This window comes from Aquarana catesbeiana, linkage group LG04, assembly GCF_042186555.1.
Source record: "Aquarana catesbeiana isolate 2022-GZ linkage group LG04, ASM4218655v1, whole genome shotgun sequence".
In the NCBI taxonomy this organism is placed as follows: Eukaryota; Metazoa; Chordata; class Amphibia; order Anura; family Ranidae; genus Aquarana; species Aquarana catesbeiana.
Genome location: NC_133327.1, coordinates 367,309,333 through 367,327,781, shown reverse-complemented (window position 1 = coordinate 367,327,781; position 18,449 = coordinate 367,309,333). Strand labels below are relative to the sequence as shown.

Genomic DNA, 18,449 nt, shown 5'->3' with positions numbered 1-18,449 from the left:
GGGAGGTCATTGATTTAAGGGGACTCTAATGGTGGTCTCTATGGGGGGCCCTGTATTATGAAAGGAGTGACACTGATACTGCCCAAATAGTGTCTTTCTACAGCAAATAATTTGGAAAGTTGGGATTAACTCCATATGATTAGAAATGTTATTTAACCACTTGCCGCCCACCCACCATCAAATGACGGAAGGGCGAAGCGGCTCTCGTTCTGGGACAACGTCATATGCCCGTGGGGGCGCGCAGTCACGCCGTGTTGCTAGGACAAGGCGCGATCCCGATCTCTGTGCAGAGCCGCGGCGTCGATTAAAGTGTTTGGGTTTGGCTAGAAGAAAAGGTGGCAACCCTACCCTGAGGGCTACTTTAATTTATGTCTGCAAATGATGCACTGTGCCATAACCCAAAGGCATAGGAAGCAGTGGTATTTTTTCTCCCTGTGTGCATGAGGCCTAAAGTGAGTGGGTCTAAAACTTGCTTCAAACTTATGAACTAGTATCTGTGTACACATATGTCCGAAAGCATCGATGACTTCGTTTGTTATCAGGCGTTGCAAATGTTCCACAATCTCTCACACGCCCTCTCCAGCACCACGTCAAGCACGTGACTTCGAGGACACAACTCCGTGCGCGCTCCTGCAGCTTTCCACTAGCACGTGGGCGCGCCTTCCTCCTCCTGTCACCTGACAGGTCACAGCCGCCACTTCCGGCAGCTCGCTGGACAGCACGGAATTCGGTTTGTGTGCCGGGTTGCTCGCCTCGTTCTCCGCCGGGAGACATGGCAGACACTGTAGCTGACACCCGCCGCCTGCACAGCAAGCCTCAGAATCTGAACGACGCCTACGGACCGCCGAGTAATTTCCTGGAGATCGATGTGTCCAACCCGCAAACAGTGGGGGTGGGCCGGAACCGGTTCACTACCTATGAGATTCGACTGAAGGTGAGGCCTGTGCACCCCGGGGACTGTAGACTCTAGTCATGTGACCAGAGGGGCCTCCTTACCAGGGTGTCCACTATCGTAGGTGTCACCATTAGGGATTCTACTCACAACAACCTAGAATCAGACACTTTGAATGTGTGTGTATGTATGTGTGTATATATATATATATATATATATATAATTGTTTTGGTTTCCCTGTGGGTTGATGCTCTTTTGGATTTTGTTATAATTTTACTCTTTCGTTTGGTTGGGCGGCCAAATATATGTTAAGACATGGAAGGGAAATTTTCCGGGAGGAACTGGTGCCAGCCAGTAACCAATCGGCTTCTATCTTTCATGTACATAGTTTTAGGCCCTCATCACATGACCATTCTTATCAAGTCCGCATGTCAGTTTTTCAGGCGGAATTGATCGGACCCCTCCAGTCATCCCTATGGACCGGCGGGTGTAAACAGAACAAATTCACACCACTCCATGCATGCGACCCCATATCAACCTACCCCACCCTAATGACCCGTACAAACCAACCCGAAAATCGGACGACAGATCGTTCATATTTTTTTTTTTGCATCCGAGCGGTATATCGAACCTGAAGAGTTTTACTAAAGTTACGAAAATTCTCGTACGACTGAATAAAAAATCGGAAGTGATGTCACGTGTTGTAGTGTATTTGTATTGTGTTTTCAGACGACAACTGTACTGGTTAAACAAAAATCGTACGATCTGGTATCATACGAGAAACTTTTGTGCATGTCCGATTAAAATATCGGATGAACTGTCATGATCGGCTCTGTACTAACGATCCAATTATTGTACGATCGCGTCAAAAGCTTTTTTTTTTTTTTTGTTCGATTTTCGGATCGTGTGTAGGGGCCGTAAGGCATACAGGTGCTGGCTCTGCAAGACGCATTGAACAATCAAGAAATTGCTGGATGGCTGCTCTCTGATGTAACACCTTTATTTGCAGAATCAATAAAATCCAAACTGTCAATGCATATGTTAGAGGTGTAGGAACTAAACGGCTAAACACTTGTGTCCATTTACACCTGCCTATTTTTGATCTGGTCTGTGAAAACAAACGGAAGGGGATCTGTACTGCTCTGTTTACGCAGATCAGAGGGCAGTCAGGTGTAAACGGACAGTGGAGTCTGTTTTCTCCCATACACCCGCAGAGCAGGCTCTGTCCGTGTCCACTGTACAGAAACTGAGCAGACACGGATGTGTTATCATCCTGCTCTACTGTGATCAGCAAGGGCGGAGCGGACAGATCCCTATGTGAAAGCTTCATTCAGATGTGCGTTGATACCTGTGTGATCGTGCCTACACCCGCCCTGAGCTGCAGCAGGAAGCCTATAGAGGTAGATGTAGCGGCTGCACTGGTAGTACCGCATGTCCAAAATTTACTTACAGTGAATATAAAATGTCAGGTTTCTGTGATGTAAAAATAAATTAGACTAAGATAAATCTTTTCAGAACTTTTTCCACTTTTTAATGTGACCTATAAACTGTACAACGCAGTTGAAAAACTGAAATCTTTTAGGTGGCGGGAAGCATAGATAAAATTAAAATATGATTGCATAAGTGTGCACACCCTTACACTAATACTTTGTTGAAGCACCATTTGATTTTATTACACCACTCTTTTTGGGTATGAGTCTATCAGCATGGCACATCTTGACTTGGCAATATTTGCCCACTCTTCTTTCGCAAAAACACTCCAAATCTGTCAGATTGAGAGGGCATCTCTTGTGCACAGCCCTCTTCAGATCACCCCACAGATTTCAATTTGATTCAGGTCTGGGCTCTGGCTGGGCCATTCCAAAACTTAAAGGGGTTTGTGTTTTTTTTTTTTTTTTTTCCTTAACGCATCCTAGGCATTAAGATGAAAAAACACCTGTCAGTAACCGGCCTCCCAGCCCCCTGTTTTACTTACCTGAACCCTCGAACTTGTCCCATGGGGACTGCCCGGGGTTCTTGGCTCTTGATTGGGTAGGTTGATAGCAGCGGAGCCATTGTCTCCCGCTGCTGTCAATCAAATCCAATGACGCGGGGTCGAGTCCTCCATTCGGCCTCTATGGATGCGGAATGCTGGACTCGGGAGTGGGCCCGCAAGGTAACCCCCTGGTAGAGCGCTTCTCCCAGGTGTTTATCTGATGTGGGGAGGAGCCGCGAGAGCTGCCGAGAAACCCCAGAAGAGCAGGTTTGGGGCCACTTTGTGCAAAACAAGCTGCACAGTGGAGGTAAGTAGGATATGTATGTTGTGGGGTGTGGTGTTTTTTTTTGTTTTTTTTTTTTAAACGGGACCTTTTAGTGTCACTTTAAATAATCTTCTGGCGAAGCCATTCTTTTGTTGATTTGGATGTATGCTTTGGGTCCTTGTCATGCTGAAAGATGACGTTCCTCCTCATGTTCAGCTTCCCAGCAGAAGCCTGAAGATTTTGTGCTAATATTGACTGGTATTTGGAACTGTTCATAATTCCCTCTACCTTGTCCCTATTCCAGCTGAAGAAAAACAGCCGCAAAGCATGATGCTGCCACCACCATGCTTCACTGTAGGTATGGTATTCTTTTGGTGATGTGCAATATTGTTTTTGCACCAAACATATCTTTTGGAATTTATGGCTAGAACGTTCAACCTTGGTTTCATCAGACCATAACACATTTTCCCACATGCTTTTAGGAGACTTCAGATGTGTTTTTGCAAAATTTAGCCAAGCTTGAATGTTTTTTTCTTAAGAAAAGTCTTCTGTCTTGCCACTCTACCCCATAGCCCAGACATATGAAGAATACTGGAGATTGTTGTTGCATGTACCACACAGTCAGTACTTGTCAGATATTCCTGCAGCTCCTTTAATGTTGCTGTAGGCCTCTTGGCAGCCTCCCTGACCAATTTTCTTCTTGTCTTTTCATCAATTTTGGAAGGACGTCCAGTTCTTGGTAATGTCACTGTTGTGCCACATATTCTCCACTGGATGATGACTGTCTTCATTGTGTTCCATGGTATATCTAATGCCTTGGAAATTCTTTTGTACCCTTCTCCTGACTGATACCTTTTGACAATGAGATCCCTCTGATGCTTTGGAAGCTCTCTGCAAACCATGGCTTTTGCTGTAGGATGCGACTAAGAAAATGTCAGGCAAGACCTACTAGAACAGCTGAACTTTATTTGGGGTTAATCAGAATCACTTTAAATGATGGCAGGTGTGTACTGACTCCTATTTAACATGAGTTTGAATGTGCTTAATTTTGAACACTGCTACGTCCCCAGTTATAAGAGGGTGTGCACACTTATGTAACCACATTATTTTAAAAGATTTCAGTTTTGTTTTTCAACTGAGTTGTACAGTTTATAGGTCACATTAAAGGTGGAAAAAGTTATGAAATTATTTATCTTTGTTATATTTTTACATCACAGAAACCTGACATAAACAGGGGTCTGTAGAATATATATATATAATTATATTCGGCACAGTGGTGTAGGGGATATTACTTTCGCCTAGCAGTAAGAAGGGTCGCTGGTTCGAATCCAAACCACAACACTACCTGCCTGGAGTTTGCATGTTCTCCCTGTGCCTGCGTGGATTTCCTCCCACACTCCAAAGACATGCTGGTAGGTTAATTGGATCCTATCTTAATTGTCCCTAGTATGTATGAATGTGAGTTAGGGACCTTGGATTGTAAGCTCCTTGAGGGCTGGGACTGATGTGAATGTACAATGTATATGTAAAGCGCTGTGTAAATTGACGGCGCTATATAAGTACCTGAAATAAATAAAATAAAAATATATTCACTGTACATGCAGGAACGGATGCACAGATCCAAATGTACACTGTGTTCAGATCCTTGCAGCACAGTCCTACAAGCATGTAAAATTTTGACATGCCGCTGTGCCCGTGCAACCGCTGCATCCACTTCAGTAGGCTGCCTGCAACAGGGCCACAGCTCAAATATTGGCTAGTTGGTAAAATTCAGCGGTATATGGCCAACTTTAGCACCTGTTGATACCTGAGTATATATTCGCATCTAGGAATACCAGTAACACTCAACATGAATGGGAAATCCTGTTTTCTTCAATGCTGGCTGTTCTCATCTCTATGTTCAGTTGCTGGTAGCTGAAAAGGGTGCATTAGCTTGTGGAGTGTTACGTTTTTTTGGCCCTGTATACTTCAATAGAAGGGGCTGTAAACATTTTGCATGTTTTTGTGCCTGAACTGGTCTCTACTGTAATCCCCTTCTCCTACCCAGGAGGTTTCTTACACATGCAAAAAACTAGGGATGCACCGAAGTTTCGGCCACCGAAACATATCGGCCGAAAATGGCCCTTTCGGCAAAAAGCCGAAAGAGAATTTTCGCCGATACTGGCGCCGAAAAAGGGGCGGGGCCATCCCGCTAGGTGCCACACAATGCTAGGAATCGTGCCGTGTGTCATAGGAGGCGGGACATCGGCTGCACGGCGATTCAGATCTCTGACACACAGGGTGTGAGCATGACATTCATTACCAGGCACTGGGGAGGCTGTGTAGGATAGGAGGGAGGGGAGACTCTGAGGGGCGTACCGGGATGAAACTGGTTGCACAGCGTGACATAGCATTACCAGGCACTGGGGAGGCTGTACATGATGGGCACTGGCAGACTGCAGAACATGGGCACTGGGGAGGCTGTACATGATGGGCACTGGCAGGCTGTACATGATGGGCACTGGCGGGCTTCTGCATTTGATGGACACGGGCATTGGTGAGGCTGCATGGCATGGACACTGGCAGGCTGCTACATATGGACACAGGCACTGGTGAGGCTGCATGACGGGCACAGACAGGCTGCTGCATCTGACAGGCACTTGTGAAGCTGCATTTGATGGACACTGGTGAGACTGCATTGATCTCCTGTACCATGTCCCCAGTCTCTGACCATCTCCTGTACCATGTCCCCAGTCTCTGACCATCTCCTGTTTAAAAATATTTTTTAAAAACAGTCCCTTTCGGTTTCGGTATTGGTTTTCGGGATCAAGGAAGATTTATTTTCGGTATCGGTTTCAGCCCCAAAAAACCCATTCGGTGCATCCCTACAAAAAACGCTTATTAAAACATGCGTATACACACACACAAAAATTCTAGGTGTGAATGGAAGCTTAGGGGTTGATTTACTGAAGGCATATACACTCACTGGCCATTTTATTAGGTAGACCTTGCTAGTACCAGGTTGGACCCCCTTTGACTCTCAGAACCACCTTAATTCTTCATGGCATAGATTCAATAATGTGTTGGAAACATTCCTCGGAGATTTTGGTCCATATTGACATGATTAGCATCACACAGTTGCTGCAGATTTGTCGGCTGCACATTCATGATGCAAATACCCGTTCCACCGCATCCCAAAGGTGCTCTATTGGATTGAGATCTGGTGACTGTGGAGGCCATTGAAGTACAGCGAACTCATTGTCATGTTCAAGAAACCAGTGGTGAGATGATTTGAGCTTTGTGACATGGTGCTTTATCCTGCTGGAAGTAGCCATCAGAAGATGGGTACACTGTAGTCATAAAGGCATGGACATGGTTGGCAACAATACTCAGGCGATGGTGTTTAAACGATGCTCCAATTGGTACTAAGGGGCCCAAAGCGTGCCAAAAAAATATCACCCACACCATTACACCACCACCAGGCTTTACACCAAATTCTGACCCTACCATCTGAATGTCACAGCTGAAATCGAGACTCATCAGACCAGGCAACGTTTTTTCAAATCTTCTATTGTCCAATTTCGGTGAGCCTACCTGAATTTTTGCCCCAGTTTCCTGTACTTGGCTGACAGGAGTGGCACCGGTGTGGTCTTCTACTGGTGTATCCCATCTGCTTCAAGGTTTGATGTGTTGTGTGTTCAGAAATTGTATATCTTGGTTGTAACGAGTGGTTATTTGAGTTACTGTTGCCTTTCAATCATCTCAAACCAGTCTGCCCATTTTCCTCTGACATCATCAGGGCACTTAAATCCACACAACTGCCAGGAAGGGGAGAGAAGCATGCAGATGTTACATGTTCCACCCTAAATGTGGGTGTAACTTGTTCAGAAAGGTGACTTATCCTTTAAAAGGTCCCTCCCCTCTCTTGCACTTCAGTTTTGTGTTTCCAGACCCTTCAGGTGTACATGGGGCAATTTTTGTTTTGTTCCCCCTGCTTCTGATGACTGTGGTTGTTAGACTCCCTTCTGGTGTTCTGACCAGGTGATCACTGTAGTTTGATCTGCAGGCCCCAAGTTTTCTACTGTGTCCTGTAGTGATGCAGGAGCTAGCCACAAAAGCTCTCAGTGAGCAAAGATTTGCTGCGGAGGTCATAGGATAAACAAATATTGTCCCTTTAAGCAGGCTTTAATGTCTTGGAGGCGTGTATCATGTGACCGGTATGATTGCCTCTGAAAGTGGTCACTTCATTGGGAGCCCATCCTGCTGGCTTCTGCTCATACGATTTGACCAACAGCTGCCAGTCAACCTCATACTGCTGACGGGTGTAGCGGCTAGGCCTTAGCCCCCATTCTTGTCACCACATACTTGTAGGATCCCTCTAGAAGTTGAAACTCACTGTAGTACAGCCCGACTCCAGTGATCTCCACTTCCTGTTCCAATGCCATGCAGCTGCCATACTGCTTTGTGAACACAGTAGTTCTACTGCTTCAAAGAATTCAAAGAATGCTTTGCATTTTCTCAATGAAAACAAAGCATTCTCTGATTGGACTAGTAGGTGGAGCGCATGGCAGCCCTGCTTCATTGTGGACACTGTAGGTTAGCCGCTCAATCTGGGCACCTTTTCAGGTAATGTTTTGAACTTTCTCAATGAATGTAAAGCATTCTCTGGACGAAGTGGAATGCATGATGTCACTGCCATGCTTCTCCACGTCGTCCAATCAGAATGCTTTGCATTGGAGAAAATGCAAAACCTTCTCTGAATGGCACCTGTGCTGACATCCAGTGTCCACAATACAGAAGGGTAGGGACCCAGAAGCAAGTTGAGATCACTGTAGTAGCGCTGTTTTTCCAGCTTCTAGAAGGATCCCGCAGGTATGGTATATGCACAAGTACATTAGTCTAAGTTGGACAAATGTAAAAAAATAGAACTCGTGCATAGTGCTGCTCTATCTAAAAGTTAAATGAGGGGCATGTGTTTGAAGAAGTCACGCATATGAAACACGTAGGGGGCGGAGCCTATTAAATTAGGGAGAGAGAGTGACATAAACCACAGGCTACTGGCTCCTATGGATCTTGGAACATTGCGGCTTGTGTACATGCTTAAATTGAGGTGTAAGGGGAGGTGGCAGCTCAGTACTTTGCTCTGCCCCTTACTACTGTTTGCAAATGTAAGCACTTTTTCTCTTTGCTCTGGGCTTTTTGGCTGGAGACCAAGTCTGATGTTGAGCATACTGATCATGTATTAAGTACCATAGGCATTAAACGTTTCACTGGTCCCTATGATATGGGCCCATAATGAGAAGCGTGCATGCCCTTGAGGGTTCCTGATGGTGGTCTTCACGCAATTGATTTGGGACTGGATTTCACTTCACATACTGGATTTTTGAACAATAATGTTGGTAGCTTTTACAGAACTTTGAACATATATTTTCTGTGATTATAATTATTAAGGACTTACAAATTATTTTTATTATATAGTACGGTCATACCATGCCAATTATTTTAACCTCTTGCTGCCCAGCACGTGTGTGTGTGTATAAGCTTCTTGGGTGGCAAGCAGTTATACCAGGTTCATGGCTGCAGCTGTTAAAGTGTGTGTGTGTGTGTGTGTGTGAGAGATATGATTTTCAGACACCCCAGAGAATAAAATGGTAATCGTTGCAATACTTTTTCACACCGTATTTGCGCAGCGCTCTTACAAGCACACTTTTTTGGAAAAAAAAAAACCACCTTTTTGAATTAAAAAAATAAATCCAGTCAAATTAGCCCAATTTTTGTTTTCTATATTGTGAAAGATAATGTTACGCTGAGTAAATTGATACCCAACATGTCATGCTTCAAAATTGCGCCCGCTCGTGGAATTGTGACAAACTTTGATCCTTAAAAATCTCCATAGGCGACGTTATGGACAGGTTACCTGTTTTAAGTGACAGAGTAGGTCTTTTTCTAGAATTATTGCTCTAACGATTGTGGCGATACCTGCCGTGTGATGTGGACTGACTTGCGTATGCGTTCAATTCTGTGCCCGAGCACGGAGGGACGGGGCACTTTAATTTTTTTTTTTTCTTTTCTTTTCTTATTCATTTTACTAAAAATTATTTTGGATCACTTTTATTCCTATTACAAGGAATGTAAATATCCCTTGTAATAGAACGCATGACAGGCCCTTCTTTATTGTGAGATCTGGGGGTCAAAAAGACCTCAGATCTTACATGTACACTTAAAAGCAATAAAAAATTTTTTCCCTTGAAGACCGTTGGGCGGAAGTGACGTTTTGACGTCGCTTCCGTCATCCAGTGGCACGGAGTCGAGTGTGTGTGTGTGTGTGGGGGGGGCATCTCTCCGCCTCATCATACTTCCTGTCCATCAGGAGAAAGGATTGGATCATCTCTGCTGCTACCGATGGCTCCGGTAAGCGGCGGAGATGACCACGACGGGCACCTCTCCCATCGCCGATAAAAGTGATCTTGCGGCTAATCTGCCGCAAAGACCACTTTTATCTTTAAGTAGACCGTCTGTCGTGAATAAAAATACCAGGGTTATGGCAGCTATCTGCTGCCAGAACAACGGTATTAAACGTCAAAGTAGCAACGTATACAGTTGTGCTCATAAGTTTACATACCCTGGCAGAATGTATGATTTCTTGGCCATTTTTCAGAGAATATGAATGATAAAACAAAAACTTTTTTTTTTACTCATAGTTTTTGGCTGAAGCCATTTCATTTATTATCAATCAACTGTGTTTACTCTTTTTAAATCATAATGGCAACAGAAACTACCCAAATGACCCTGATCAAAAGTTTACATACCCCAGTTCTTAACCACTTAAGGACCGAGCCTCTTTCTGAGATTTGTTGTTTACAAGTTAAAAACAGTTTTGTTTTTTTTTGCTAGAAAATTACTTGGAACACCCAAACATTATACATTTTTTTTTTCTAACACCCTAGAGAATAAAATGGCTTTTGTTGCAATACTTTGTCACACCGTATTAGTCATGGGAAAAGCAAAAGAATCGTCAAAGGATCTGTGGGAAAAGGTAGTTGAACTGTATAAAAGATATCCACGGAATTGAGAATGCCAATCAGCAGTGTTGAAAAACTCTAATCAAGAAGTGAAAAATGAAGGGTTCTGTTGAAACCTAACCACGGTCAGGTAGGCCAACTGAAATTTCAATCATAACTGCCAGGAAAATTGTTCGGGGTGCAAAGAAAAACCCACAAATACCTTCAGGTGAAATACAGGACTCTGAAAAAATGTGGTGTGGCTGTTTCAAGATGCACCATAAGCAGGCAGATGGGCTGCATGGTCAAGTCGCCAGAAGAAAGCCATTACTACGCAAATGCCACAAAGTATCCCACTTACGATACGCCAAACAGCACAGAGACAAGCCTCAAACCTTCCGGCACAAAGTCATTTGGAGTGATGAGACCAAAATTGAGCTTTTTGGCCACAACCATAAATGCTACATTTGGAGAGGAGTCAACGAGGCCTATGATGAAAGGTACACCATTCCTACTGTGAAACACGGAGGTGGATCGCTGATTTTTTGGGGATGTGTGAGCTACAAAGGCACAGGAAATTTGGTCAAAATTGATGGCAAGATGAATGCAGTATGTTATCAAACACTGGAGGAACATTTGCATTCATCAGCCAGGAAACTACGCATGGGATGTACTTGGACATTCCAACAGGACAATAATCCAAAACACAAGGCCAAGTTGACCTGTCATTGGCTACAGCAGAATATAATGAAGGTTCTGGAGTGGCCATCTCAGTCTCCTGACCTCACAATCATTGAGCCACTCTGGGGAGATCTCAAATGTGTAGTTCATGCAAGACAGCCCAAAAATGTACAGGAACTGGAGGCTTTTTGCCAAGAGGAATGGGCAGCTTTACCATCTGAGAAGATAAAGAGCCTCATCCATGAATACCACAAAAGACTTCAAGCTGTCATTGATGTTTAAGGGGGCAATACACGGAGGATATCGTTGCTGCCATAATCCCAGTATCCCCTTCTTCAATGGGCGGTCCACTACAAGATAAAAGTGGTCTCTGCGGCGGATTCGCCTCAAGATCACTTTTATCGGCAGCGGGAGAGGGGTCCCCCCCCTCCCGCCGCGCTCCAGTGCCCTCCGCCACTTACTGGAGGCGATCGCGTGTTGTCTCCTGTCAGGTATGGAGATGAGTGAGGGGAAGGTGGCCCCCACCCGTCTCCATACAGTTGCTGGGCGGAAGCGACGTCTCTTCTGCCCACAGCTCTTAAAGGGCCTTTTTTTTTTTTTTTTTTTTTTTTATGACAATTTTTTATTTATTTATTGCATTTTAGTGTAAATATGAGATCTGAGGTCTTTTTGACCCCAGATCTCATATTTAAGAGGTCCTGTCATGCTTTTTTTTCTATTAGAAGGCATGTTTATTGTAATAGGAATAAAAGTGACATTTATTTTTTTTTATTTTTTTTTTTTAAAAACAGTGTAAAAATAAAAGGTAAAATAAATAAGAAAAAAAAAATTGAAACGCGCCCCGTCCCGACGAGCTCGCGCGCAGAAGCAAACGCATACGTAAACGGTGTTCACACCACACGTGAGGTATCGCCGAGAGCGGGAGCAATAATTCTAGCCCTAGACCTTCTCTGAAACTCAAAACATGCAACCTGTAGAATTTTTTTTTAAACGTCGCCTATGGAGATTTTTAAGGGTTAAAGTTTGTCGCCATTCCACGAGCGGGCGCAATTTTGAAGCGTGACATGTTGGCTATCAATGTACTCAGCGTAACATTATCTTTCACAATATAACTTAAGTGCTGTCTTATTTTTTAATTTGAAATGTGTATTTTTTTTTTCCCAAAAAAGTCTGCTTGTAAGAGCACTGCGCTAATACGGTGTGACAAAGTATTGCAACAAAAGCCATTTTATTCTCTAGGGTGTTAGAAAAAAATGTATAATGTTTGGGTGCTCTAAGTAATTTTCTAGCAAAAAAAAAACTGTTTTTAACTTGTAAACAACAAATCTCTAAAGAGGCTCGGCCCTTAAGTGGTTAAGAACTGGGGTATGTAAACTTTTGATCAGGGTCATTTGGGTAGTTTCTGTTGCCATTATGATTTAAAAAGAGTAGACACAGTTGATTGATAATAAATGGCTTCAGCCAAACACTAACCATGAAGGAAAGAGATGTTTGTACCTTTTAATAGCAATTCAAACCCCTTTGTGTCAACTTGCGTGTATGTTATCAGGCCAAAATCACCAGGGTATGTAAACTTTTGATCAGGGTCATTTGGGTAGTTTCTGTTGCCATTATGATTTAAAAAGAGTAAACACAGTTAACTGATAATAAATGAAATGGCTTCAGCCAAAAACTATGAGTAAAAAAAAAGTTTTTGTTTTATCATTCATATTCCACGGTGGGTGGTACGGAAGTGGTTAAGATGCATTCATAATTTTAATCAGCATGAAATGGAGCTTATTAGTGTAGCATGAGGCTGTATATTCTCCAATATTTACATTTTTGGTAAACTCATTCAATGAATGCAAGCTGAGAACATGCACTGCATTGATGCATTTACACAATTTCACAGTAACCATGAGATAAAATAAAGTTCAGGAATATTCCTTTATCTCATTGTTTTGCAAATCTATGTACACTACAAGCATCTGTACCAGGATTTAAGTGTGAGGAGGAAGGGCAAGCAGTAAAAATCAAAGTGAAATCTTCTAAGCAGCTTAACCACTTGCCTCCCGCCATATAGCAAAATGAGGTCAGCAAAGTGGTTGCGATATCCTGACCGGACGTCATATGACGTGGTCAGGATAACTAGCCGCTGCGCGCTCCCCGGGGGCACGCATCGTGCCGATCGTTGTTGCGGCGTGTCAGTCTGACACCGCAACTCCGATCTAGGTAAAGAGGCTCTGACAGAGACTGCGCTGATTGTTTATCAGCGCAGCCCCCTCAGGACCACCAGGGATGGCCACCACTGATGACCACCAGATATGGCATCCCTGGTGGCCATGGGTGCCAATGTGTGCCCACACGTGATGCCAATCAGTGCCCACCAACAATACCTGCCAGTGCCTCCTAATCAGTGTCGCATATCAGTGCCACCTTATCAGTGCCCATTAGTGAAGGAGAAAACCTTCTTTACAAAATTTTATAACAAATGAAAAAGAGAATTTTTTTTTTTTCTTTTAGCAAAAAATAAAAACCGCAGAGTTGATCAAATACCACCAAAAGAAAGCTCTATTTGTGGGAAAATTATAAAAATTTTGTTTCGGTACAGCGTAGCATGACCGTGCAATTGTCATTTAGACAGCGCTGAAAATTGGCTTGTGGAGGGGGGGGGGGGTGGAGAGGGAAGTGCCCTGTATTGAAGTGGTTAAATCCTTCTGATCATAGCTTGAAGTGCTTTATTCTTCCCTTGAGGAGCAAAATGGCAGTTTCGCTGTTCTGTTTCGGTTCTGATATCGCAGTTTTACTAACCTGTCTGCTTATTATTCTAAATAGGAAACATTTTGTTTGCAAATATTAAAAGAGAAGTCCAGCCAAAGCTCATTTGGCTGGGCTTCTCCTGTGGATCAAAGGAGTGCAATTCGTTTTGCACTCCTGTGACCTGTTTTCAGCAGAGAGGGGACTGAAGTCTGCTCTCTGCTGACATCACAGGTATTCAGGCACTCCGTCATACCAACAGTGGGAGTCTGGATCCTCCAGGTGCCTGGACTGACACCCGTCTCAGCCTCTCAGCGAGCCACTGAAAGCCTGAGACGGCCACTCTGCCCGCTCCACAGCTCAGCGCTCCAATGAGTGAGGAGGGAGATTAGCTGTGACTGACAGTCTAAGCTTTCTGCTCACCGAGCTCTGAAAAACTAGTGATCGGCGGTCTTCGATCGCTTGGTTTTCAATGCAGAGGTACCGGGGGACAGATGCAGCATCTAGGTATATATATGTGTGTGTGTGTATGTATGTATATGTGTGTGTGTATATATATATATATATATATATATATATATATATATATATATATATATATATATATATATATATATATATATATATATATATATATAAAAAAAAAACCCTATACTTCTCTTTAAAGTTTCTAGCTATCAGCAAGAATTAGTCCTTACATTTAAAGAAAACTTGTCATTTCAGATTTTCAGATCCATCATGGCAGTGCCTGTTAGCGGGTATTCACTCACCTGCTGCCGCCACATCCCTCACCTTGTTGTCACTGCCGCATCACCAGCCGTCCCATTTAAGTGAATGTGACTGTTGGTAAGTCAACAGCAGCTCAGAGGAGGAGCTGCTGCGGGACAGACATGACAGTTGCTCTTTAAAAATCATGATTTTAAGTTGACTTGATTTTAATCAAATGTACCCTGTATTTATTACCAGTAGATTAAACACAACAGCACCCAATTTTAAGCCTATTGGTAAACTACTAGTTCAGTTCTGAATGAACCCTGTTTACAGCTACACTCTCTCTTTTAACCAACTGTGTATCCACTGAACCCCCCCAGTGGTTAAGCTCTAGCTTGTACAACCTTTTATGAGATTATTACCGTATATACTCGAGTATAAGTTGAATTTTTCAGCCCCTTTTTTGGGGCTGAAAGTGCCCCCCTCGACTTATACTCGAGTCACCGCCGTCTGCCTACATGATCAGTGTGTCATGCAGGCAGACGGCGGCCAGCGTGTGCTACATTATACTCGGCAGCGGCTCTCACTGTTCAAAAGCCGCGCCTCCTCGTCTGTGATAGGCTGTACACTGACTGCCTATCACGGACATTCTCTCATCCTCGTCCGTGGTATGAGGATAAGAGAATGTCCGTGATAGGCTGACCGCTGGAGGAGTTTTGAAATGGCGTTTTCTGCCTATCATGGACGAGGAGGAGGCGCTGCTTTTGAACAGTGAATGGCTACCGCACACACTGATCGGTGCAGAGCGGCACAGGTAGGATGCACACAGGACACATGCACGCAGGGCACACAGGACACGCAGGACACACAGGACACTGGTACATATACACATGACCCATGGTACATAGAACTGTATAAAATGCTTTGCTGAAATCGAGCTGTGTCAACAGTAATACTGTGGACAAGAATTTTTGTGACAGTTAAAAAATTCAATCTGATTAGTGCTGCAGCAGTGCATGGGGATTTAAATGGGTCTCTACTGACCTGATCCAGACCCCCCCCTCCCCTGTTCATGTCAGCAAGTGTCTTGTCTTCTGATATCTTAGCAAACGATAACCTATAAAAATATCAAACCACGTTAATGTTGAAAGTGCTGACGTATCCATGACATTTTTCTCTGGGTGTTTTCAGTTTGAACTATTGCCCTCTATGGATTGACACTGAGAGCCTGTGAGGTCTGCTCAGCAGTTGCCCTGCATGGTTCAGTTAATCCTGCATAAATGTTCAACTGACTTACAACCTGTGGTTAACAGAACCAAGCACTGGCTGAAACAAACATTGCTTGCTCGCAGACCCTTAAAGGATAAGTTGACCTAAAAAGAAAAGAATGCACATTTTTTTTCGCAGGTAAAAAAAGTGCATTTATTATATATTTTCTAAGAAGCCTGCAGAGCATTGCACCCGAGATCAGCAGATCAAGGGTGCGATGATCAGCTCCTGCAGACTCTCAGGATAGCTGTCTGCTCGTATGGGTAGGCAGTTACCTGAGAGTGGGAAGATCAGTAGACTACAAGGACACTAACCAGTGCCCTTGCTGCTCAATGAAAACTACAAGCCGCTAGCCGCAATGGCTGACGGTACTTGTAGTGATAAATTCAGGAATCTGTGAATGATTGTCGCAGCCTGCTCTCGGGGAGGGGGGAGGCTGAAGATGTTGGAACGTGTTACATGAACTCCTTTTTTAAAAGCTGGTGTCCGAGTTAAACAATTGACTAAATACAAGAGGCACATGTATTGTTGAACCTTTGGTATCCTTTGTGATTTTCTTTATCGTACATCACGGGACACAGAGCCACAGTATTTACTGTATGGGTTATATAGGCACCTTTAGGTGATGGACACTGGCACACCCTAGACAGAAAGTTTAGCTCCTTATATAACCCCTCCCCTTATTGGGAGTACCTCAGTTTTTTTTGCCAGTGTCTTAGGTGTTGGTCACGAGTAAAGACTTGCTGTGCTGAGCTCCGCTGGAGAAATCTTTGCTGGGGCAAGCCATGGAACCGGATCCATTCAAAATGTCTTTTCCAGGCCGAATTGATTGGTACCCAGGCCTCGTGTCCGTAGAAACGAGGTTCTGCCTGTAACGCTTCTCTTTTTAGAGTGCTAGACCCTGGGATCCAGTGTTTTGTTTTTTTCAGCCATATTTCCTGGCGGGGTGCTTTACAGGCCCAGGAGTGTGGATCCCCCGATAACAAGGGGCCCCAGTTCCTGAAGGTTTTTTAACGGAGCCCACCGTGAGTGGTGAAGATTGGGTCTGTCTGGTTTACCACAGAACCCTGCAGCCGGATAAGGTAAGGGAGATTCCTAAGGAATTTTTCTAATTCTTGTGGGTTTTCTCCCTTAAGTAAATGTTGCTATGCCTAAAGTCACCACCGGGGGCTGTCAAGAGCACGTACCTGTTCCTTGTCAGTCTCGCTCTGTGTCACAAGCTGCACGCTTCCTCCAAGCCCAAGCTCCAGGTAGGATGTGGGAAGGGGGATTTTTCTCTTCAGGAATGTCCCCCCCCCCCCCCCCCCCCACAGCTCCTTTCCAGGCTAATAGGGCATGGGTTAGCAGCGGTATGGCGCTCCGCTCCTGCCGCCATTACGGCGGCTCTCCAGCCCTCCTTCTCACCTCCACTCCAGCCACCCTCCATGTGAGATCCGGTCGGATTGGGGCCCCAGCTCACATGGGTAAATGGTCTCTTTTGAAAAAGAGATGGGGGGGCGGAAGGGGTGATCGGAGGAGGGGGGTAGGGCATCAGCGCAGCATCTGCGTGGTTCAACTGCCACAACGCAGGCTAAGCATTGCTATAAAGGTGCACTTTTTGCAAGTGCATACAGCTAAAGGAGGGACACAGAACGGATGGATGGCATGTGAGTGTGGGTGACACAGGCATTCCAAGGCACGTTTTACATAGCATCAGACTGAGCCTTGATAGCAGCAGCAGTTGCTGGACTATTTTGCTCAGCAGTGGGTGCATTTCTGGTAGTACCTCTGCATTTGTGCTTAGCACTATGGGCAGAAGGGGAGGTACAAATACCCCGAAAAATAGGGGCTCAAAGGGATCTCCCTCAGGCTCTGAGGACCCCCCCTCTGCAATGCCATCTCCCCCTGAAAGACCTAGGAAGGCTGGTCAGAGTGAGCCATCTGGGTTAGGGGCTGCAACTGCTTCTGGCATTTCAGCCTCTGTATATATTACTCGGGAGGTTTTTTCCTCAGCCATGAGTGGATTGGAGGAAAGATTAATGGACTAAATGCATTAGGTCCCCTTCTACCACCCAGGATCCTCAAACAGAGGAACTCTGGGAAAGGGTAGATAAATACCCCTCAGGGGACTGGGAAGAGACTGACTCTTCCGAGGAATCAAGTTTGGAAGAACCCTCTTCAGCTTCACAGGCAGAGAAATTGTTGGTGCATTCTCTTACTGAAATGGTCCGCTTCACATTTAAGTTACTCGTAACTGAGTCGGTTGAAAGCCCACTTCTTGTTTGGGTTCGCTGAAACCTCCTCAAGCTGTGCATGCTTTTCCTGTTCATTCATTGCTGGAAAAGCTTATATATTCTGAGTGGGATCGCCCAGATGAGCATTTTTTTCCCTCCTAAAAAGTTTTCAACACTTTATCCTAATGGAGGAAAAATTTACAAAGATATGGGGTATACCAGCAATTGACGCTGCTATAACTTCTGTAAATAAAAGTTTTAACTTGTCTTGTTGACAACGCTAAAATAATTAGGGATCCAACTGATAAAAAGTTGGAATTCCTGTTAACATTTTTTCCTTGGCAGGTTCTGTAGCTCAACCTGCAGTGGCAGCAATTGGGTTGTGTCAATCCTTGAGAGGTCACAGGTGCTCAAGGTTTTCCCTGAACAGCAGGCCCAGGAGTTAGCCGAGCTGCCAGCAGCTTTGTGTTTTGCAATTGACGCAATCAGAGATACTATCCTTCAGACCTCTCGCCTTATGCTTGGGTTGGTGCATATGCGTAGAATCTTATGCTTGAAAAATTGAAGCGCCATGCAAAAAGCTCTTGGATGGTTTTGCTTTTCTGCGGTGTAAGGCTGTTTTGGGATGATTTGGACAATTATGTGCAAAAGATTTCAAGTGGGAAAAGTACACTTTTGCCAGTTAAGAAAAGGAGTAAACGTCCCTCATTTAAACGGGCTCTTTCTC

The 18,449-nt window shown here is 44.4% G+C and overlaps 1 protein-coding gene across 1 annotated transcript in view; it reads left to right on the top strand.

Moving 5' to 3' along the window:
- Positions 1-621: 621 nt before the first annotated feature.
- Positions 622-18,449, top strand: part of SNX3 (sorting nexin 3) — an 80,440-nt gene continuing 62,612 nt past the window's right edge. The window contains exon 1 of the mRNA XM_073627039.1: positions 622-934. Coding sequence (XP_073483140.1) covers positions 773-934 — 162 coding nt within the window. The 5' untranslated portion in view covers positions 622-772. The remainder of the gene's footprint in view (positions 935-18,449) is intronic.